A 25,344-nucleotide genomic window follows, 5' to 3' on the forward strand; every position below is an offset into this window, starting at 1 on the left:
AACTATTTTTGTTGTCATGGTTATATTTGTCCAAACAACTGTACATTTACTTGTACCAGGCATTAAAATGAAGCAGAAACTAATGAAACAAAGTAGTTCCATCACTGTGTATACAGTATGTATACAGTATGTATACACAGTATATTGTTACATTGAAGATAAGCGGCATAGAAAATGGATGGATGGTATATTATTGGGTAGTATTAGTAGGTAAGGAGTATTAGAGATGAGCGAGTACACCACTATCTATTTCTGTACCTCCCATCTAAATGATCTGGACCCGTATCTTACTCGGAATGGGCGGGGCATAAACCAGAATTTGGCAATAGCCGTGGCTTAAATCGGCACATTATTATTATCTGAAATGAACATGGATTGATGAGAAGTTGCTATATTTATTAATATGCGTATTATATGTGTACTGTGTATGTGTGTAAGTGTTCTGTCAGACTTATTACTTTTTAGTATCAACTTTTCTACTTTCAGTTTTTTGACAAAATAAACTAGGGGTGTCTGATATCAGTCACTGATAATTATCGGGCCGATATCAGCCTAAAAATCAGATATTGGTTGATATCAGTATCAGGATCTTCCCTTTGTGAGAACCGATGTAGAGCACATTGCGTTTGCCGAGATTGCAGTTAACATTACGTTTAAATTTATCGTATTCAACATGCAACATACATATACTCGAAATCAGCAAAAATACATTATCCGTAACAGATTTTTTTGGCACCCCCTGGTGGCCACAGCACTTTTAGCACCCGTGTATCTTGCCTAATGGTCCAGCTGGCTGTGTATGGTACCTAAATCATGCTTTGTCATTGGATTTTACCATGTACACAGTCTTATCTTGTCTTTTTTCTTGTCTAAATGAATTAATTACAAAATTTGCAATTAAAAAAAGCCACATCGGAAGAGGTAAGACACTATCATTACAAAACGTGACCCGTGAGACCTTTGCTGCTATTCTGGATGCATTTCAATTTTCTCTTGCTGCAGTATGTGTCAAACCTGATGAGGATATCAGACGCGGTAATAAAAAAACATGTCTGCAATAATTACAACATCCAAAATACTTTCTAATTAGAAATGCAAATCGTCACTTACTATTAAGTCAAGCATCTTTAGTTTTTGTGAGTGATCACAAAGTACAGTGAAGTACATATCAGTCTTGGAACAATATTCAGCCTTAGGTCAGGTTGCAGACAACATCTAAGGGCCAGGAGGAATAGTCCGATGTTGATTCAGTGTATTTATTGGTGCATCTGTGCAGCTGCAGGGCTGCCTTGTGTTTGCAGTTGTTTGATAGCAGCATCCCTCGGTGAGTGAAGTCTGCACCTGAGCAGCAAGACACCTCTGCCCCCTTCCGAGCTACCCTCACATCTGCTAGCCCGCGGCCTTTAAATGCGCTGATCTCATTGGAATCACACCAGAGTGCCTCGTAGCCTGGTGCACACAAAATCCCTCCTTTAATCTGTTCCATACCCACCCGTGACAAGTGTATATCTGCGATATTTATATTTTCATAGTTAGAGCCCTCTGGACATGAAATAACACCCCTATAGTCACCTTTACACTCACATTGATGGAAACATAATATAAAATATGACATAATAAACACATGTTAGCATCGGGAGAGGCAATGGTTGCCCAGATTTGACTTTCTAAAATATTTTCAGGTTGCTACGCAGTTCATCGTTCTTTGCCGTCATTCTGATTTTCTTCTTGCTGCTGCACTTCACTTCTTCAGTTTCCTTTTTAACATGCTATTGTCTTCCTCCCGAATCTCTTCATTCCTTTCCGCCGACCTCCCTTCATATCTCTCCGGTCTCAGTTGAGTGCCTCTGTTGTGTTGCTAGTGGGAGGCCTGTGTGCTTTAGCATCCCGTCCCTACTCAAAGCAGCCTCTTCTATTATTAAATGTAATAGGACCGGTACTTTTACAGCCCAGTCATGGAGGATGGAATATTTCTGGGGCAGCAAGATGATTTGCACTGCAAAAAAAAAAAAAACATTGACATTGGTGTTTAGTTGCAGTATTAAAGTACTAAAAAAAATCTTTGTTAAAAGTGCATCAGGCTTGCAAGCAATGCAACTCATGTCAGGCTTGGTCTGATTGGCAACTTGGGGAAGATGAGCATCATGGTGAGAGGCCTCCAGTCAGCAACTAATTGGCCTTGCCAGCGTCCTGGGGCATGACGCTTTGTAACCAATGTTGTGCAATTATTAATCAGATGTCAGATGATGACAACTGCAGTATAATTAGGGATACGAATCTCCCTATCCACAAATTACACAATAGTAATTTAGTCTCTGGGGATGCATTAAATAATGTCTTCATTACCTTTTGTGTGAACATGCATCTAAATTAGTTTGGGCCACACTCACCTTGATGAGAGTACGTCATCTCGCAAATCCGCTTTAAATAACCCGACAATAAGACCAGTAAAAAGCAGTTTTATCAGAACTATAGACAACATGGTTTGGTAAAAAAGAGCACTGAAGGCTTTATTGATGGAAATAACCTTAAGACTGCCTTTCTTCAAGAACTTATTTAACCTTTTTCATTAATTGAATTGAAAGTCTATCCTTTAAGACTAAGATCAGGGTCGTTGATTGTGTGATTCTAAATCGGATAGTGCCTGAAGTGCATTGGTTTGTTGAGATTTGTCCATATATATATATATATATATATATATATGACCTTGTCCGAGGATCACATCCCACGCTAGCTTTTTTAGCGTTAGCGATTCACATACTGTACACGAATAATCTATTCTCACATTTCTCATTAGTCAATCACTGTGTTCGGCGGTTTTTATTACCAATTAGGCTATGTCATATATATGGTAAAGAAAGCATGGTGATCCTGAGATCATCACCAAACCTTTATGCACACACGCAATGTCAGATTTCCCATGGATTATTTATAGGCTGGTTTATGTGAGGCCAGTGGGCTTCTACAGAGGCACTGCGCTCGTTCATTGCCAAACATGCACGATGATGTTGTGCGCATAGAGCACTCTCGTCCTCGCTAACCCTCTATTAAGTTAACTTTTTTTTCCTGTTTTTGAAATTTGTTACATAGCTAAGTTTATACCACGCAAAACTGATTCATTTATTGTTTATCTACTAACAAATTTCCTTAAAGGGGAGCTATTATGCTCATTTTTTAGCCCTTTGTATTGACTTGTGGACTCCTATAGAGCAGCTACATACAATGTAGATCTTCCAGAATCTGCACCTATTCCAGCTATATTTCCTCGGATTTCCAAAACGGTCTGTTGACTGATGACTTCCGGACTACAGTCAAAAGTTTCTTTCTAATTTTGGCCATATAAGAGTTGATAATGGCGGCACGGTGGTCGAGTGGTTAGCCTCACAGCTAGGAGACTAGGGTTCAATTCCACCCTCGACCATCTCTGTTTGGAGTTTGCATGTTCTCCGCGTGCATGTGTGGGTTTTCTCCGGGGTACTCCAGTTTCCTCCGACATTCCAAAAACATGCTAGGTTAATTCCAAAAACATGCTAGGTTAATTGGCGACTCCAGATTGTCCATAGGTATGAATGTGAGTGTGAATGGTTGTTTGTCTATATGTGCCCTGTGATTGACTGGCCACCAGTCCAGGGTGTACCCCGCCTCTCGCCCGAAGACAGCTGGGATAGGCTCCAGCACCGCCGCGAGTTGATAATAAATGAATAAACTTTGCCTTTGCTTATGTGAGATTTTCATGGAGTGCCACTCCCGGGCCTTAACTAGAACTGTACCTGTGGTCTTCCATTTCCTGGCTATGTTCCTCAGAGTAGAACCTGACAGCTGAAATCTCTGAGCTACCTTTTTTGTATCCTTCCCCTAGACCATGATGTCGAACAATTTTTGTATTCGGGTCATTTGACAGTTGTTTGGCGCTGTCATGGTGCTACTCTTCAGAGAATTGGCCACCTTAAGTACCTTTTCTCATGATTGGCTTCACTTGTGTATGTAGGTCAAGGGTCAATGAGCTTACCAAACTATGTATGCATTTATACTCTTTTTATTTACAACTTATTGCGCAACTGCAGGGTCTTGAGACACATGCTAACTCGCAAACTAGAGCGCTAGCGACCTAACCAGTAGCCTTCAAGTTATTTCCTTTAAACTTAAATAGCAAAAAACTTACCACTTCCACACGGATAGGGAGGATAACTATTACCAGTTATTTAACCTTTAACATGAACATTAATCAAACGTAATAATTTTTTCTGGGTACATGATACCATACAGCATCCATATCAAACTTGCGCGGGCCGCACTAACATTAGACTCGAACTAGTGTCCTGCGGGCCACATTTGGCCCGCGGGCCGCATGTTTGAGACCCCTGGTTTAGAGTCATTTCTAGAAGATATTAAAAATAGATATACAGATAAGACCTCGTGGTGGTATTCAACCCCCCCCCCCCCCCCCCCCGCCTTCAATTATTGCGCATTCTACTTCTCCTGGGAGGAGTACTTCAGCGCACTGCTGCGAACAGATTATCAGAGGCACAGTGTAGCTCCTCTTTGATGCTTTTGGAATGAGTCACCCTCATCCCTGTCGTCTTATCTTTGCGCCTTCTATATTAATTCCATCTTTTTCTTTCTCATGTTGTGCCTTTTGTACCGTCATTCATTCCGTATTTTCTTTTGCCGACCAGGCTGTTACGGCCCGCATACGCACTCTTTGATGTCACACTTATTATCATATCAGGTTCATGTCTCATCACCGGGCTTCTGGCTCCAACACTGCAAACCTTATATAAGAACAATGAATTGGATGTACAGTGATCAATCATGTGGATGTAACGATCGCTTACATAAAGGCTTTGCAGGGTAAAGGTTACATTAGGCGTGCGGCAGTAAAACTGGAAGTGGAATGGCGGAAAGCATAGAACTGAATAGAACTGCAATGTCACTTAGTGTAGTGCAGACCTCCACCAAGGCGGAGTATTTTGGATGTTTCAAGGAGGACATACCTGTGACCGAACGGACAAGGGGGTCTTTTGGGCGTACTTTCTGCATGCTAACCACTTGACCGCCGTGCCGCCCCAGATGTTTTCAAATATATTAAAAAAACACACAGGAGTAATTTTAGAAGGAATAGGATGCAGTGCATGGCGGTCAAGTGGTTAGCGTGCAGACCTCGCAGCTAGGAGACCAGGGTTCAATTCCACCCTCGGCCATCTCTGTGTGGAGTTTGCATGTTCTCCCCGTGCATGTGTGGGTTTTCTCCGGGTACTCCGGTTTCCTCCCACATTCCAAAAACATGCTAGGTTAATTGGTGACTCCAAATTGTCCATAGGTATGAATGTGAGTGTGAATGGTTGTTTGTCTATATGTGCCCTGTGATTGGCTGGCAACCAGTCTTGCCCGAAGACAGCTGGGATAGGCTCCAGCACCCCCTGTGACCCTTGTGAGGGGAAGCGGTAGAAAATGAATGAATGAATGAATAGTTAGCTGCAGCTTAATAATAAACTACAGCATAAAGTATCCACAGGAGGGCGCTATTTCCTAGTATACTAATAATACTGTGGACAATATTAGTGTAATATTTGCTTTAAATTTTGCCTCTTATGTAACTTAATTAGGTAGCCTAAATATTATTATATTATATTATATTATATTATATTATATTATATTATATTATATTATATTATATTATATTATATTATATTATATTATATTATATTATATTATATTATATTATATTATATTATATTATTCATTCATTTTCTACCGCTTTTTCCTCACGAGGGTCGCGGGGGGTGCTGGAGCCTATCCCAGCTGTCTTCGGGCGAAAGGCGGGGTTATATTATATTATATTATATTATATTATATTATATTATATTATATTATATTATATTATATTATATTATATTATATTATATTACACAGCTCAGTGCAATTCGACAAACAATAGGATCATAAACATATTAAGTTAATATGAATGAAGCTCATTGATTGGATTATTACCATGTTGAAAAATATGAAATATATTGCTGGAATCCAACCCTCTGATATGATATGAGAATCTCATTTTAGCTCAGCAAATATCAGTGATACTCCTCTCCCCATCAAAAGTCAATCTTATTGTGCATCAAATATGTATTTGTTATCTATCGATCGCCTGGAATGAAGACAAAGTCCGGCTTGCTTGTAGAGAATCATCTATAATGGGGGGTGCTGAGGGCATCGGGGAGAGATCATGTGACCCTGATGATCCATTATTACTGAAAAAGATCTTTCTTTGCAGTACATATGTGCTGCTACGCTCATACCGCAGACTGCATCTGAGTACCGTAAATAATGAATTACCTTCCATTTGCAAATGTGCGACTTTGATTGCATGTGGAAGCAGTCACACTCAAACACGTTTCCGTGTGTCGAAACCACTTACTGTGACAGTATCGAGAACATGCAGTGGGTGTGTTTCATTCGTCTGTTTTGGTGTGCCGGCCGTCATATCGCAACTCTCTAATGAGAGAGCTGTGAAAGGCGATAGTGTCCGCGGCAGTGTGTTTGTGTGCGGCTCCAGGGGGGGGGGGGGCCTGAGGGCCGCGTGACCTCATTGGGACGGTTCAGCGGGCTCGCCCCACTCCTCCCAATCAGTCAACAAACCCTCTCTTCAACTGTGTTATTTTCAGAACTGCACCAGAGGAGTCTAAATACTGAGTCCTCTAGCGGAGGATGTCAAAGTGAGGGGTCGTTTCTACAGGAAGTAACCCTGAAGTTGCCTTGCAGTCATTCGATGTCCCTTCAAGTCACTTCAAACATCCTCTGAGTGTATTAGCATACTCTAAAAAAAGCATACACTGACTTAAAGGGGACCCCTTGGATTGAGTTGTGGTCTCCCATAGAGCAGCTACACACAATAACCCGCATAGAAAACATTTTTAGATCTTCCAGAATCTGCACCTATCCAGCTGTATTTGTGCTTCCTGGCAAAATGGTCTGTTTTAATTTAGTCCACCCACGTTTTGCCTCTGGGCATGCCCACTCCGCCCAAAGTGCTTCCTAACTATGAACCATGTAAGGAAGTCCGCCCATTTGTGACATCACAAAGGAAAAATATTCATTTTGATATTACTATTTCAGGGCGGCACAGTGATCAAATGGTTAGCGCGCAGACCTCACAGCTAGGAGACCAGGGTTCAATTCCACCCTCTGCCATCTCTGTGTGGAGTTTGCATGTTCTCCCCGTGCATGCGTGGGTTTTCTCCGGGTACTCCGGTTTCCTCCCACATTCCAAAAAAACATGCTAGGTTAATTGGCAACTCCAAATTGTTCATGAGTGTGAATGGTTGTTTGTCTATATGTGCCCTGTGATTGGCTGGCGACCAGTCCAGGGTGTACCCCGCCTCTCGCCCAAAGACAGCTGGGATAGGCTCCAGCACCCCCTGCGACCCTTGTGATGAAAAAACAATTTATCAGTGTCCTAAGTATTTATTTTGTGTACGTCATGGAACAAAAGCGGTTGTCTTTGTAGCATTATAGAGTGTGCATACAGGGAGCGGGGTTCAAAATGACAAGCTCACCGAGTCTGGGGTTGCTAATAGTCATTTCCCGCCACAATCTGGTGGACAATCGGGTGGTTCAACACAAGTTTTGGCCATCCTGAAGTCATGAAAAGAGCCACATTTAGCGAACGAGGCATAAGTTGAAATAATGATATAGTGCATGGCTTCAGTTGCCACTGGAAGAAAATATGAAATAAGGCGTCATTTCTTTTCACTTACTTCACGGCACGATTGCTCTTCGAGTACTCTCACCCTTTTGGATTTGGACGGCATCCCTTCCTCTGCAAACACTCCAAATATCCCCGTCTATGTGCAATCCTTGTTCAGTCAAGTATCTGGAAAATATTTAGACAGTATACAGCGGCAATAGGCGGTGTGTTCACTGCCATGCAGTATAAATATTGAGAGAGAATGAGCTCCTTCCTTAAGAGGTTGTTGGCATGCGTTTCACTGCTAGAGCCTTTTAAAAGTTCACTTCCTGGTTCGTGGACATTGGCAAGAATAAGAAGTTTTTACTAAATGGAATGTGGAAATGTTATTTATCATATTTTATTTCATTTTACATGAAAAAAAGTCAGAAAATAACTAGCTGAAAAGAATGTGGATACCGTCACTGATAGTGTAGTGGTTCGCTCTGGTGATATTTATGCAAGTTGCGTGTGGTTTGCTTCCACTCAATGACTGTGAGGATGAATGGTCTGTCTGTTGAAGGTCCGTGGTCCACCTTTCACTGAGAGCATCGTGCCTCACTCGGCTTTTATTATCTATGCAGACTACTGTGGCTTTCATTTCTGTGACTATTTTGCATATTTAAAAGTTGAACATCACCAGAACAGAATCTTAGCACTTCAAAAATGTCAACTTTGCGACATTAAAATGAAGTAAATCCACGATTGAGTACAGCAATTAGTGAGGACGGTCATGAGATATGAGAGTTACTATAATGTGTTATTCATCTTTACCATACAGTTGATAGTCATTACTTTATTGTTTTTATTGTACATAATCCAATTTAATGATAACATTTATTATACACAATGACTTTCTACAACTTGTATAGGTCTTTAATGTAAGTGTACTCGCTTCATCATGAAGTGGAGGAGGCGTGTCAGAGCCGGAAGGTGCTAGTCACTGCCGTCCTTTCATAGAGAGGAAAATCCAGTGTCCAAGTCAAATGCGACATATTTTTATGCGTCGCTGAATGAGTGAATGGAATTGAATATTCAACTGCCTCTGTCCACCAGAGGGATCCACCAGCCTCCAGCACCTCTGGCTCCCTCTGGTGGACAGCTGGATGAATCAGCTTTGAAATGTTCTGATTGGCTGGGACAAAATGCATTATCGGAAGAAATTTAAAATAGCATTCAGTTTTTATTATTATTATTATTATTATTAATTTTAAAATTGTATTGGTACTTGTATTGTATATTTCTGAGCTACATTTTGAGTGTTAAGTTGCAGTGTGATGAATAAACCTGTCAAGATAATGGACAACTTTATTTGAATGATAAAGAAAAATGAAGTCGATTAATTGACTTGATAAGGCGTGCATGCGTGTTTGTTATCCTTGTTTCTATTTATCTCAGGCTGTTTGTTGGTTCGACATTGGAACGAACACAGCGCGTTTGGTTGGCGGAATAAGTATAAACAAAACATCACAAAATGGTGAACACTTACAGTGTAGTTTACTATATGTTAAACCTTATAAAACTCGTACTGACAAATGATATAACAAAGTAGCGATAATCAAATCGCCTTTCATTGCGTGTAAATGCGCAGGGCCCACCGGACTGCTCATCAGTGGAAATAAGACATTAAAATATATTCATTCATTCATTCATTTTCTACCGCTTTTTCCTCACGAGGGTCGCAGGCGTGCTGGAGCCTATCCCAGCCGTCTTCGGGTGAGAGGCGGGGAACACCCTGGACTGGTCGCCAGCCAATCACGGGGCACATATAGACAAACAACCATTCACACTCACATTCATACCTATGGACAATTTGGAGTGGCAAATTAACCTAGCATGTTTTTGGAATGTGGGAGGAAACCGGAGTACACGAAGAAAACCCACGCATGCACAACCCGACCCGACCAGAGCTCTGTGATTGTTTACTTAGAGTGATTAATCGCCGGTCAGCCATCTTTTTGTGAGCTGCAACAAGTGGCCCAACAAGTCTGACACCATTGTCTTTGGCCCAGAGACGTATATTAAAGATTGGGGATTGAACTGTGAGAAAAAGAGGAGGTGTCTTGCTTCCGGCATGGTCAGCACCCACCACCATCACCCCTACATCACCCTCATCCTCTTTGCCGCTGCCTGTTTGCAGAGAAGGCGTGTAAGCAAGGAAGGGGGCGGGGCATATTAGTGGACACACACACATACACATGCTCAGTCAGCGTATGTGACACAAGTGCTGGCTCCATTGAGCTCTGAGTGGACTCGGTCACTGTTGTGTGTCAGCAGGTATGCCGCAGAGAAAGAGGAGTTTTACTTTTGGAGCCTACGGAGGGTAAGAGTATCATATTAATAATCAAATCACAGAATCTTTATAATATGTGTGACAAAGCGTGTTTGTGTATCTCGCTCTGTCTCCCCTGTTTGATGACTTTGCACATTCTCTCGTATGTTTGTGTGCATTTGTGCACAAGCGTGCCATCGTGTGTATTCTTGTATTCTTTGTCTCAATGATGGCTGTGTCCAATGAAGTAAGTGCTTAAAAATGCTTGTGCTGAACTAAAGGCTGCATTGTGCCCAGTAAGGGCATCATGTACTATAGAGGCATGGATTCTATGGGTTTTTGGAAAAGTTTGGTATTAGTTCAGTTCATGATATTTTTACTTTGGATCTGCTTGTAATGCTAAACTAAACATACGGTGACAGTAGCTCTAGTCAAGAACTGCACACCCATCGCTGCCACCGGGCACTCATGTTTTCACTTAAGGGGCCCGATTTTAGTCCAATGCTCTTAAAGTAAACGGGTGCACCAATGCATTTGCATGAATATGGATATATTTACATTTTTAATGATGCCGCCCACAAATTTGTCCATAACAGATTGGGAGCTTGCTTTTAATAGTGATGGCCAGTGGCGTTATAATAATAATAACAATAATAATAATAATGACAATAATACTCACAATAATAATAATAATTATTATTATTCATAATAACAACAACAATAATAATATTAATAATTATTATTATTATTTTAAAAACCTATAAAAATATCAAATTATTTAGGCCTAATAATTGTTATTATAGGCCTAAATAATTTGATATTTTTTATAGATTTTTTAATTTATTATTATTATTTTTTACCATTTTTATTTCATATAATAGGGCAAAAGCAGGCTAATAAGCAAGCGAATAAGCAGGCTAATACTAGCCTACTACTACTACTAGTAGTACTAGTAGTAATAATCAGAAGAAGAAGAATGATGATAGTAATAATAATAATAATAATAATAATAATAATTATTATTATTATTATAATAATAATAATAATAATTATTATTATTATTATTTTAAAAACCTGTAAAAATATCAAATTATTTAGGCCTATCATAATAATAATAATAATTGTTATTATAGGCCTAAATAATTTTATATTTTTTTTATAGATTTTTTAATTTATTATTATTTTTTAATCTTTTTTATTTCATATAATAGGGCAAAAGCAGGCTAATAAGCAAGGGAATAAGCAGGCTAATATTAGCCTACTACTACTACTAGTAGTACTAGTAGTAATAATCAGAAGAAGAAGAATGGTGATAGTAATAATAATAAGCTAATTAATAATATAATGATAATTATGATAGACCAGGGTTCAATTCCACCCTCGGCCATCTCTATGTGGAGTTTGCATGTTCTCCCTGTGCATGTGTGGATTTTCTCCGGGTACTCCGGTTTCCTCCCACATTCCAAAAACATGCTAGGTTAATTAGCGACTCCAAATTGTCCATAGGTATGAATGTGAGTGTGAATGGTTGTTTGTCTATATGTGCCCTGTGATTGGCTGGCCACCTGTCCAGGGTGTACCCCGCCTCTCGCCTGAAGTCAGCTGGGATAGGCTCCAGCACCCAGTAACATCCAGTAGTTGGATGTTTACATACCGACCGATACTCTTGCTAAGCAACTGCAATCACTTACATCACCACTCTGAGATGTTGACTACAATGTTTTGTTGGAATTTGAACGCAAATGAATGGCCGCCGCCAGTCTGGTCATATGCTTGTGTGTCACGTGAGCTAAACCAAATGAGTGTACAGTGTATTCTCTGTTTGCAGTCCTCTCATGAACTCTTCACGGTGAAATAAATAGGTCGACGAGCGCCGTCTTGAATGAGCTCCTGGGGGGGGGGGGACACCATCAGGCGACACAAACGTGACGCATGGTGTTGAGACAGTCATTCTGTCGTACAATCAATGGATGATTACGGAAATCCCTGATTTCTCCTTTCTTTGATGGACAAGATGACACTATTAGACAATGTAAACCAAACCTTGCTTTACATGCAAACAGCACAATCTTTGTATCTCCCTTTTGAAAGCAAACGCAGTGTGATGCTCTCATGCCTGACGCTTATTGTACTGAAAATGGAACCCAGCCTGAGTTTGGGGAACAACACAGAGAGGGCCATTTTTTTTTTGTTTGACAAAAGCAAACGTTTGCATGACAAAAGATGATTAGACCGCAAGGCAGGGCTACTTGAGAACAGGAGGCCATTCAAGAGCATTTCCAAGCGTGGAGGCAAAACAAACAGGAGATGCACAGCGACGAGATGGCTCTTCATTGCCTACTCAGGCGGTCCATCGTGCATGTTTGCTTTGTCTGAATGACAAGCCATTTGCCTATGCAGAGACGCCGGGCAAGATTTTGTCCACTTTTCTTATTCATGCTGCTTAATTAAGATACATTCAATCGTACAATAGTCTTTTATTTTGGTAATGGTTTTATTTCATTTGAACATGCATCAGATTACAATTGAGTGCATCACATAATATGGTAGCCATTATGTCATTGGATGGTCATGCATTATTAAAAAAACAAAAAAACCCCAAAACAAAACAAAAAAAACTTAAACTGTATTATGGAAAGCAGGAAGTGAACAAATGTAACAGTTACTGATTGTAAAAGTACCAGATGGAGGGGTAGGATTTAATAAGCTTTGCTTCTTCCTACTTCCTTTTGGACATGTGGAACTGGGAACTGATTATGTGATGCATTCAATTGTAATCTGATGCATGTTCAAATGAAATAAAACCATTACCATTACCATTACCATTACCATAATCAGTTCACAGTTCCACATGTTCAAAAGGAGTAGGAAGAAGCAAAGCTTATTAAATCCTACCCCTCCATCTGGTACTTTTACAATCAGTAAATGTTACATTTGTTCACTTCCTGCTTTCCATAATACATTATTTTTTTTTTTTCCGCCGTACTGAAGTACGAGGTGATATGAGCATCCAATGCCATAATGGGTACCATAGTAAGTGTCAATATAGTGATATATATAGCACATCATGACTGGTTCAAGACTCTTCATCCTTGTATTTAGCAAACATCAACTTGAATTGGTTCATCGTTGTGCATTGTTTAAGGGTCTTACTCAATCCATTCCATAGTTTGATTCCACATACTGAAATGCTATGGCTTTTTAACGTAGTCCTAGCATAGAAGTGTTTCAAATTTGAGATCATATTTCTCCTCTCATTGTGTACAATGCAAACATAATGAGACCAATGATCATCTGACACATTTAAAGTTGGAGAAATAACTCCAGGAACAGGCAGGGAATTGCAAAGTGGCAACAATCTGGCAATGAAATATTATTTAAAGACTTCATATGGAGTGACATGTTAGTTTAGTGCAATACATTGTCCACGTCCCGGCCAATCCCGTTTGACATCTGCTACATGAATGGCCGCATAATGAGGATGATGTTATCGGTCTATTGTGTCGGATGTGCTGATGTTTTTGTGTGTGCGTTAGAGCGAGTTCACTACTGTACTAGAAGTTGTAGTGGAGCCAAATGGGAACATTCAGCTATTTTACACCCACGTCTTTGTCAAAAGGCTCATTCAGGCTTCTCAGGGCTGAGACAGTCTTTCAGTTCAGGTTTGTTGACAGTATCTGGTGTCCTTTCTCATGCACTTTCGGTCACAACGCATGGCATCATATTTTCTCTGTTTTTCATTTCACTTTGTGTAGTATATCAGAATAATTTAAGTTTTTTTAATCTGAATACCAAAAGTCCCAGAATGCACTGCAATGTTGTTGTTTTGACATACTGTAAAGTCTCGTTATATCGATATCGGTTATAACGAATTACTGCTTATTACGATACTATTTTCATTTCCCGGCAAATTTCTAGTTTTTTATGATATAATTAGTTCCGTTAGTACGATACCCGGTTATTATGATAATCCGGTTACTACGATGCCCTTAGGCATCTTTTTTGTTTGCACGTTCTCTCTGTGCATGCGTGGGTTTTCTCCGGGTACTCCGGTTTCCTCCCACAATCCCCCAAAAAATGCATTAATGATTTTGTCTATATTATGCGCTATGATTGGCTGGCGACCAGTCCAGGGTGTACCCAAACTCCCGCCCGAATTACCCGCGACCCTCGTGAAGATACTAAGACCCATAGAAAATGGATGGATGATTTAATGTCTATAAAAACAGTCATAGAAAGCATTGGACCAGCCTTGTTTCTTTGGTTTATTTGTTTATTTTAATGCTTGGTACAACTAAACATACATTTGTTATTACAAATATAATAATGACAACAAAAATATCTTGTAGGAGTGTAATTTTAGAACGTATTTTTAACCATTTTTCTGGTTTTCTTGATAATAACCCAGTGCCAAAATTGGAGTGCTAAAATTAGGTTGCAAAAAATTGGTCTTTCTGTTCTCAGCAATATCATCTTTATTTGACAATACAGTCAAACCTTGGTTTTAGTATGCCCCAGTTTTTGTACACTGTCCCATCTTTTGTACAATATCGCATGTAACAAAGTAATCGGTTTGCCCTGTAAAACAGCAAACAAAGCAGCCTCTATTTTGTTGACTCCTCATCCATGCATTTTTAAAAATTGAGTATGACTGTGAAATAACCAGCCATGGGGCCAAAGAAAGTTGCTGTTTTTTTTAGGAAAATAAGAAACACTATTGAATGGGATTTTAGCAGGATGTATGGGAAGCAATACATTTTGTACATTCGTCATGAATAAATAATTTTTATAAAAAAATATTTTTGTTAATATTTTGGGGTATCTGGATCGGATTAATTGGATTGACATCATTTACAGTATCTGCTGTGATGATAACATCCAATCAACATCCTGGTTTTTTGTCTTGACTACCAAGAAATATGAAACTTTAGCGAGTTGCCTGCCAAAGTCAGCAAGGCCTCGAGCCTTTTTTAAAAAAAAGACATGTTGGTCGGATTACATTTGGAGTACTTAAATTTCACATATAGTATAATCTTCCTGCTTTACTAATGTCAGTGAAGTTGATTGCAAGCTGAACAACAAACTTGTTTGCTTTAAGCTGGATTTACTCCGCGGGCGCTTTGCCTTGTGACCTACTTGCAAGAAGTCATGTTGCTGATAAAACGGCCACAATGTCAAATTTCTGACGTAAAGGAAATTTTTCGAAAGTTGAACAAAAAGGTGATTCAGAGTTGTTCTGGGTTGATAATTTAAAATTGTCTCAAAGTGTCTCGTGGCCCTTTTAGTTACTTACTGGTGTCTGCTTCCATGTTTGATAATTAGATAACAAATATGGAATAAAAAAACAATGTTTCCTCTCACATGGCGGCTCTGACCTATGCCACAAACAAACAGGTTCAACAAGTTTGTGTACGTTTGCACGCTAAAAGCAGGCAACACACACCGTTTTGACTCGTCACTTTTCAATGTGCAAATATGAGTCATGAGCCACAAATGCATCAGCACTGACATACTTCACATTGCCTACTTTTGTCCAACATCACATCAGGACATTGTCTCTGTTTCTCCAAATAGGCTCATGGTTTTTTTTTTTGCATTGTACAACATTTGGACTTATTATTTTTATGTATATTTGCAGTTTCATATGCAGTAAGTTGTCCAGCTGCCTAGAGAGCGCCAAAGTTTGGCATCGTTTAACATGAAAATACAACATTCTGACTACATTTATAGGTCAGAAAAGTGGAAAAAGCACTCTCCAGCTAGGTGGACCAGGGTTCAATTCCACCCTCGGCCAACTCTGTGTGGAGTTTGCATGTTCTCCCTGTGCATGCGTGGGTTTTCTTCGGGTACTCCGGTTTCCTCCCACATTCCAAAAACTTGAAATATGTGGGTCCCAATTATGTGTATTGTTAGCTAGCTCATAATAACTTCTTTTCTCTCATTATAATGTAATGATGATGGATATTATATAGCAACTAGCAAGAATACTGCATACATATACATATGTGTTTTTAACCTTCGTAGACAGGCGGCGCTGGATGATGACATCACTACCGTAAACTACCGTTAAGAGGTGTACAAAACGTCCTTACTTTGCATATTGTTACTGGGTACTTTAAGTATTAATGATTCATTATGCTACAGCAGGCGGCACGGCGGACCTCACAGCTAGGAGGACCAGGGCTCGATTCCACCCTCGGCCATCTCTGTGTGGAGTTTGCATGTTCTTCCCGTGCATGCGTGGGCTTTCTCCAGGGACTCCGGTTTTCCGATTTCCCACATTCCAAAAACATGCTAGGTTAATCGGTGACTCCAAATTGTCCATAGGTATGAATGTGAGTGTGAATGGTTGTTTGTCTATATGTGCCCTGTGATTGGCTGGCGACCAGTCCAGGCTGTCTCGCCCAAAGACAGCTGGGATAGGCTCCAGCACCCCCGCGACCCTCGTGAGGAAAAAAACAGTAGAAAATCTGGATCTGCTGCCTGGTTCTCATAGCATCTTTTTAGCACACAGCACCATTTTAACATCTTCAACTTTGTGATTACCCCAAAAAGAACCAAGTTGACCACAAAATAGATTTTGGTATTTGTCCCATTAGGTAATCTGCTCACACCCTGTCTGATTTAATAGAAACATCCCAAGAAACTCAAGCAGCATAATAAGATTTAGAAAATGTTATTCTTAGTGATTCAGAACTTAGTGACACCCTCGTCATGCCGGGAGCACCTTGGCGATGAAGCCAACGTGAAGTTATGTGCACGTGTTTGTGGGAGTTAATCTGGTGCATTCAAGGTGGAGCGTTACACAACATCCACATGTCACACAGACGGTTGGCATTGAATATGTGATCCGCTGCATTAACACCAATTAGGTCGCAAGCTACATAAAACACAACATGTACTTTTTGAGAGTCAGTGATAAACCCCCGGGCATGATGTTTTTTTTTCAATCGCAATGATGCAGTTTTCCCAGAAGGAGGAAGTTTTAGGTTTTCATTTGTCTTTTAAGTTTTCAGTTCCAACAAAAGAAGAAGTGGAATACTTTGCCTTACGCATTTGGAAATTTCTTACTGAAGCTACTTGCCTTGTTTAGGCTTTATTTTCACTCCTTCTAGTCGTGCCATTATCCTATCTGAAGAACTGGGTTTGAACTCTGGTGCTTCTACTGCACACGTGCATTACAGTAGTCAGAAGCAAAACAAACAACAACAATGTTTAATGAAACTTTGCCATCTAAAAATCTTCTTCCGCTAATCTAAGTATGGCTTGCAGGGGCAGCAGCCTAAGACTTCCCTCTTCCCAGCTACCTCGTCCAACTGCGAGGTGTTTCCTGCTCAGTTCAGAGACATACGGTAGTCTCCTGGGTCTTCCCTGAGGCATCCTACTGGTTGGACATGCCCAGGGAGGCGTCCAGGAGGCATCCAGAACTGTTCCTTCGGGTGTAAGGGAAACCTACATTAGTTTACAATTCCTAACGATGCAAACGCCAGGCACAAGTGGTTGGAATTCCTGATTCCCTATCACCAAAAGACTGGACTGTTTTGTGAACATGGGCCAGTATGGAGCTGGACTAGCCGACAAACTTTTACTGAAGCCCGGCGCCTTTCCAACATTACTTGGTCGTGTCAAAAAATAGTAAGGAAAAATGTATCAGTGTCCTAACTGTTTATTTTGTGTATTTCATGTCACAATAGCGCTTGTCTGTGTAGCAGTATAGAGTGTGCATACAAGGAGCGTGGTTGCTGATATCCGTTTCCCACCACAATCAATGGGTCAATGTGTAACGACCACATTACACGTTGCCGATGTTGTAGAAAATGTAGAAAACACTAAAATGCTAAAGCTACTTAGCATTGAGAGACATCCATCAAATAAGATGCATACAATAATACACAATATGGTAATGCTAACTTGAACATACATCAAGTTATAAAGGACTACATAACATAATTTAATTCACAGTTCCACATGTTCAAAAGGAGTAGTAAGAAGCAAAGCTTATTAAATGACCCCCCCCTTCTGTTTCACTTCCTGTAATAGTTTGTATTGTTTCTTGAATTCCCTCATCCTTGTGCATTGTTTAAGTTCCTTACTCAATCCGTTCCATAATTTGATTCCACATACTGAAATGCGGGCTGCACGGCGGACGAGTGGTTAGTGCGCAGACCTCACAGTTAGGAGACCAGGGTTCAATTCCACATGGAACCCGTGGGTTTTCTCCGGGTACTCCGGTTTCCTCCCACATTCCAAAAACATGCTAGGTTAATTAGCGACTCCAAATTGTCCATAGGTATGAATGTGAGTGTGAGTGTTCAATTCCACCCTCGGCCATCTCTGTGTGGAGTTTGCATGTTCTCCCCGTGCATGCGTGGGTTTTCTCCGGGTACTCCGGTTTCCTCCCACATTCCAAAAACTTGAAATATGTGGGTCCCAATTACGTGTATTGTTAGCTAGCTCATAATAACTTCTTTTCTCTCATTATAATGTAATGATGATGGATATTATATAGCAACTAGCAAGAATACTGCATACATATACATATGTGTTTTTAACCTTCGTAGACAGGCGGCGCTGGATGATGACATCACTACCGTAAACTACCGTGCATTATGCATATACTGTACACATATTAATACATCTTGTTTATCTGCAGCTTCCTCTCTGAGAGGCTGCTGTTTTTCGTCTGCGTACACAGTGCCCTCTACTGGCTAAAAGAACTTTCTCATGCCATTTAAAAAATAATTCCACTTTTCTTTCTCACTTTCGGGTCATGTAGACTGATTTAAGGACACATAGCAGTCTAGCAGTGAGCCATGAAATGTATGCATCAACATATGGATTAAAAGCAGCCACAGGAAGCAGTATTCCTGCCATACTTATGGGAACGCTGCTTCCACAGATGGCTGGAGATATTTCAGGGTAACCCGGCCCGCTGCGTGCACAATGCCCACAGCCACACTCCAACAGGTCAGTGCGCTGATACATGTGCAAAAAAAAGGACAGCTCGGCCCACCGCAATTTATTCCACGCTTTGATCAGACAGGTAATTGCAGGAAATGAGCAGTGATTTGTTACAATTAAGTCAAATAATGTAACCCCTGTAGCGTGTTCATGTATACTAATTATACCTCACTAAGTAGACTTGTATTTGACTCATGCATCCTTAATGAGGTGTGAGATCATTTGTTATTAATAGCTGTTTACTTTCTGTGTCTGTTTCCAGGGTGGACAAGACTTTCTCCAAGGCAAGGAGTAAATGGTGAGTTGGTTTCTTCCAATGTTCTACTTACATTAGTCAGCTATAGTCTGCAATCCGTGAAGATGGCTGACGCAGGCTATGGCGTGCCGAACGTGTCGACTTGCCAACCGAGCTGTGTGTGTAAGGAAGATGAATGAAGCCGAGGAGGAGCAGATGGGCAGCAGTCTGGGTGTGTTTGCAGCCATCTCTGTGGGTGCTGGCATGGTGCTGTCTTGCAAGGTTGATGCGCTGCTTGAGTGTGGCATGTGGCGGCGAGCGGGAGGAGGGGGAGGGGGGGGGCATGGAGCATAGATATGCACTATCGCTCTGGAAGGATTACTGGTGCCAAGGCGGCGCCAAGGGTCGAGGGGGTATGCTGGAGATTTTGCTGCAATGACATCAGCCTCTCTCTTTGGAATATTGATTTTTTTGTTTTATAGTAACTGTTTAGTTACAAAAGGACATACAGTATGAGGATCTAGAAAGGAAAACAAAATGATATCAAAAATGATATCAAGCCATCTCTTTAGTCAACTACTACACCCCAAGGAAATCTCATGAATGAGACATTGTACTCATACAATAATAAGACAATGTTACAAAACAATGTTACAACAATGACATTCATTCATTCATTTTCTACCGCTTATCCTCACGAGGGTCGCGGGGGGTGCTGGAGCCTATCCCAGCTGTCTTTGGGCGAGAGGCGGTTGTACACCCTGGATTGGTCGCCAGCCAATCACATCAGAGCATCACATCCATTGGCCAATTAACCTAGCATGTTTTTGGAATTTGGTGAGGAAACCGGAGTACCCGGAGAAAACCCACGCATGCACGGGGAGAACATGAAAACTCCACACATAGATGCCCGAGGGTGGAATTGAACCCTGGTCTCCTAGCTGTGAGGTCTGCGCGCTAGCCACTAAACCGCCGTGCCGGCCACAACAATGACATGTAAGGGTATAATAATAAAACTATTATTATATGTTATGTATATAACATGTATATATAATATATATTATGTATATATCATGTATATAATATATATTATTATGTATATATCATGTATATAATATATATTATATTATAGCTATTATTATATGAAAGTTTACTCTTGGGGTGGACGATACTTACGATACTCTCTAGCTCAGGGGTGGGCAAACTTTTTGACTCGCGGGCCGCATTGATATGACAAAATTTACGGGGGGGGGGGCAGACTATATATTTTACATGTAACAGTCCACCTGGTATTATTGTATCTGTAAAATTGTCATGCAATCTGCTATTATTATTTATTATTTTATATTTATATTTAAATATTTTAAAAATAATAAAATATTATAATAATTACAATAAAATTAAATTATTATTATGTAAAATATGCAAATATAACAATAATATTATGTATAATTAATATAATAATTAGCATTAATATAATAATTATAATAATCACAATAGTTCTAATAATAATTATAATAATCTAATAATCTAATAATCTAATAATCTAATAATAATCTAATAATAATAATAATAATAATTATTATTATTATGTGCTTGTGTCCCTTTTTCAGGAGCACTTTGTAAACAACAGACCATGTCAAAAAACGAAATTGATAAAACCATCAAAAGGTTGGCTCAGGCCATGATGCCAGGTTGTATGTTGAGTTTAAATGAAATACTTTGGAAAGATTGGGCGGGCCGTATTCAAGCACTTGGCGGGCCGGATGTGGCCCCCGGGCCGTAGTTTGCCCACCCCTGCTCTAGCTCCTAGAGAGTGTAGGTACTGTACCTAATCTTATGGCCACTGTGTGTATATTGGCTTCCGGTTTTCCCTAATCCATCACACTAATAGGTCTTTATGAGCCTCCGTGCCTCTAATCTAACCTAATCTGTATTTAATGTCAAGAACTGTTCGGCTTTCAACTTGTGTACTTGATTAAATGTTAAATGGTCATTGTGGATCAACAAATGATCCTCAGCTCTCCGTGGAAGGCGCCTAATTGGTTGTAATCCTGGTAGCTGGGCTCCCCTGATGGAAAGAAATCATTGAAGAGGGTTTGTGAGGATGAGAGGTTTTGTAAAGCGCCTCTGCCGCATTCTCGTTTTCTGTCCCACACACACGTACAGATGACCAGATAGAGGGGGGCACTCCGCCTCACCGTCCCTTGAGCATGATGGATTATTGTGGCCCGGCTGTCCGTTGTGTAACTCCCTGCTCGTTCTTTAAAACAAGATGGCCTCCTGTCCCGCTGCGCCATCCAGGACTGACCTTCACGTCGGATAGGCATGCAAATCCATGGGGGATTGTTATGCTAGAAAGAATCAATTCAATGCAGAGGCTTTCTTGACGTTTGTTGGGATTTCTCTCAATGCACAGAAGAGTGAACACAACAATGGGCAGGCCAATAGCGCCACTTGATACAAACGGAGAGGAGGTATTTTTGTGATGCTAATATAGTATTACTCTTTTGAACGCATATTGTTTTGACTAGACAAAGTCTTTACTTAAGGGGCCCCGGCAACATTCCAAGACTGGGAATTTGCAAACAATTACAGCACCCATTTTTGTTTTGACTAAGTATGTTTCGATCAGGATTTTATGCTGCCGATACCGATGATGCTAATCCATGAGTGAAATTATCTGATACCAATACCGATGGCATACATTCATTCATTCATTTTCTACCACTTTTCCTCACGAAGGTCGCGGGTGTGGGGGGCAATCACAGGGCACATATAGACAAACAACCATTCACACTCACATTCATACCTATGGACAATTTGGAGTCGCCATTTAACCTAGCATGTTTTTGGAATGTGGGAGGAAACCGGAGTACCCGGAGAAAACCCACGCATGCACGGGGAGAACATGCAAACTCTACAAAGAGGTAGCACAGACAGTGGAATCGAACTCGGGTCTCAGGCGACATCATTTCTGAAAAAAACAAACAGTGGTTCTATACAAAAATGATAAGCCTGCAACGATAAAATGCGGTTTTGACCTGAAAACCTTTCTATGTGGACAGAACATGCACATGGGGAGAACATGCAAACTCCACACAGAGATGGCCGAGGGTGGAATTGAACCCTGGTCTCCAAGCTGTGAGGTCTGCACGCTAATCACTCGACTGCCGTGCCGCCCCAATGGCATACATTCAGTGTAAATGTTTAAATGTTTAAATGTACTACTGGCTATATTAGGGGGTCCATAACCCCCAAACAAAGCCAATTTGCTGGTTTTACCGGAACATGAACAAAATGCTGGTATCCACAACTCAACCTTTTCTATTCCACAATGCATTCATGTCTAGTCTTCTCACATTACTAACTGAAAAGCTGAATGAAAAGCAGGTTTATCCACGTCTGCTGCGTCGCTGCAGTCGCATGCTTCTGTTATTCCAAAAAAAGTGAGATCTGATTTTGTTGTATTTCTGCAGCCCCCCCCCCCCGTCTTTGCTGTCTTAACTCCCATGAGATGACACTCATCATCTTCTCCTCATGTCAGTTTGTGCACACACATGCCTGCACATGCGCTAAGCACCTAGTGTCCATGCGGTGCAAAACCTCAGGTGTCGGGTCGCCCGCGTGTTTGCTCATCAGTGTGTCAAGTGGCAGAGCAAAGTCAAGGCCGGTCAGAGCAGAGACCGTCTCATGCTGACTGACCAAATATAGAACCCAAGTGACGACCATGCCCCCCAATTCCGCCATAGGCTGTAATTTAAATCCACCTGCTTTCCAGCATGAGCACGGGGTGTCTTAAACAATCATAAAGTCCTCACCACAGCTGCTGCTTGGAAGGATGACACAGCTAGGAGACATTTCCATGTTATTTTTATCAGACATTTTTTTTTCTGATGTTTCTCGTCAACTGTTAAGTGCTACAGGATGATATCAAGGCACTGTTGGAAGATAATGCTGTGTTATGCGCCGTTGTGTCGCATTCTAGATTGTTCAGTGTCAATAATGTTACTTTTTTATTCAGTGGAACATACATGTGCTATTTCACAACACACACAATAATAATAATAATAATAACATAATCATAACCTATGCCAAGCTAAAACTCAACTTTGAGCCTCTGATGTCACTTCCTGTCCTCAACATAATTATGTTAAAACTCAAATTTAGAAGGTCGCTAACAGGATTTCATAAGGAATCCTACTTTGTGGATAAGATAAAAGAATATATTTATTACAAGACGAGAATGTTGCCTTGCACGCTGCTGTTACGGAGGTTGAAAACCTTATAGAAAAAATAGTATATTGTGGAATTATATCAAGGCTCTACAGGATGATATCAATGCACTATTGGAAGATAATGCTGCCTTGCACGCTGCTCTGACTGAGGTTTAAAACCCAATGGAAGAAGCATTATGCAATGATGTCAAGGTTCTACAGGATGATATCAATGTACTATTGGAAGATAATGCTGCCTTGCACGCTGCTCTGAACGAGGTTTAAAACCCAATGGAAGAAGCATTATGCAATGATATCAAGGTTCTACAGGATGATATCAATGCACTATTGGAAGATAATGCTGCCTTGCACGCTGCTCTGAACGAGGTTTAAAACCCAATGGAAGAAGCATTATGCAATGATATCAAGGCTCTACAGGATGATATCAATGCACTATTGGAAGATAATGCTGCCTTGCACGCTGCTCTGACTGAGGTTTAAAACCCAATGGAAGAAGCATTATGCAATGATATCAAGGTTCTACAGGATGATATCAATGCACTATTGGAAGATAATGCTGCCTTGCACGCTGCTCTGACTGAGGTTTAAAACCCAATGGAAGAAGCATTATGCAATGATATCAAGGCTCTACAGGATGATATCAATGCACTATTGGAAGATAATGCTGCCTTGCACGCTGCTCTGACTGAGGTTTAAAACCCAATGGAAGAAGCATTATGCAATGATATCAAGGCTCTACAGGATGATATCAATGCACTATTGGAAGATAATGCTGCCTTTCGCGCTGCTCTGAACGAGGTTTAAAACCCAATGGAAGAAGCATTATGCAATGATATCAAGGTTCTACAGGATGATATCAAGGCACTATTGGAAGATAATGCTGCCTTGCACGCTGCTCTGAACGAGGTTTAAAACCCAATGGAAGAAGCATTATGCAATGATATCAAGGTTCTACCGAAGTCCTCACCACAGCTGCTGCTTGGAAGGATGACACAGCTAGGAGACATTTCCATGTTATTTTTATCAGACATTTTCTTTTTCTGATGTTTCTCGTCAACTGTTAAGTGATGCAATTTCTGCTCCTAGAAAGCATAGCATAACAGAACATAGTTATACTTTATGTTTATGGATGTATTCATCAGTGGGACCTTCTTAGTTTGCTTTCAGAAAACACAAAAGAGCATATTCAGTCAGATGATCCACAGTGATCTTCCCCCGTCTGCTTTGCTGATTTCCTCAGGGGCATGTACTTGGTGGGGGACCTGTTTCCGAGGGGAATATGGATATTGTTTGAGTCGGATAACCATTCGGAATAATAAATATGTCCCACAGCAAAAGCAATCATCATCTCTTTAGTTTGAGTGCCTGGAGTCAGTCTAAATGTGCACTTTTGGTGGTCTGAGGAAAAGAAAAAGATGGCGATGTGCTAATTACATCTGTAGAACACTGTGGTGTGTAAAGGCAGCAGGACTCGTGACTTCCATATGACAGAATGTACTATAGGACGGCTGCCTCATACGATCCCAGCTCTTCACCGTCATCTTTGCTAATATGTCTTGACACACAGAGAACAGGATGTGCTACATGGGTGAGTCAATCTTTTCTCGAAAAATATTGATGTTGCTTATAGTCCACAGTACTTAATCATATTCATTCAAAGGACGCTTAAAAGGATGTGTATAGTATTGTAGTTTTTCAAGAGAAAAACAGTATCACATGGATTGAGAATGAAATACTCTATATTATTATGGATGTGTTGTAATGGTACCGTGGACATCAGTTTTAGTTATTAGTTCCAAAAGGTTTGATATAAATCGAAATGTATGATACTGTATTGATATTTGTCCTACTGATTAATCAAATTAATCTGCTCCAGATACCCAAAAATGCAAACATACAGAAAACTCTGTCATCA

General features: G+C 40.5%; 2 protein-coding genes across 17 annotated transcripts in view; both read left to right on the top strand.

Annotated features, from left to right (window-relative positions):
* aurkaip1 (aurora kinase A interacting protein 1) overlaps nucleotides 1-25,344 on the top strand; it is a 62,403-nt gene that overhangs the window by 2,008 nt on the left and 35,051 nt on the right. The gene's annotated exons all lie outside the window — the stretch shown is intronic.
* rap1gapa (RAP1 GTPase activating protein a) overlaps nucleotides 1-25,344 on the top strand; it is a 58,563-nt gene that overhangs the window by 463 nt on the left and 32,756 nt on the right. For 6 of the 16 annotated variants that reach the window (XM_078796838.1, XM_078796844.1, XM_078796847.1 and 3 more), the window contains exons 1-2: nucleotides 9,898-10,046; nucleotides 19,219-19,254. In XM_078796838.1, the coding sequence (XP_078652964.1) occupies nucleotides 10,003-10,046; nucleotides 19,219-19,254 (80 nt within the window). In that variant the 5' untranslated portion in view covers nucleotides 9,898-10,002. Of the gene's footprint in view, nucleotides 1-9,894; nucleotides 10,047-19,218; nucleotides 19,255-25,344 lie in introns of those variants that run through there. The other 10 variants (XM_078796840.1, XM_078796841.1, XM_078796846.1 and 7 more) reach the window with 4 other exon arrangements.

The sequence above is a fragment of the Doryrhamphus excisus genome, linkage group LG15 (assembly GCF_037039965.1).
Source record: "Doryrhamphus excisus strain RoL-2023G ecotype Guam linkage group LG15, RoL_Dexc_Guam_v1.1, whole genome shotgun sequence".
NCBI lineage: Eukaryota > Metazoa > Chordata > Actinopteri > Syngnathiformes > Syngnathidae > Doryrhamphus > Doryrhamphus excisus.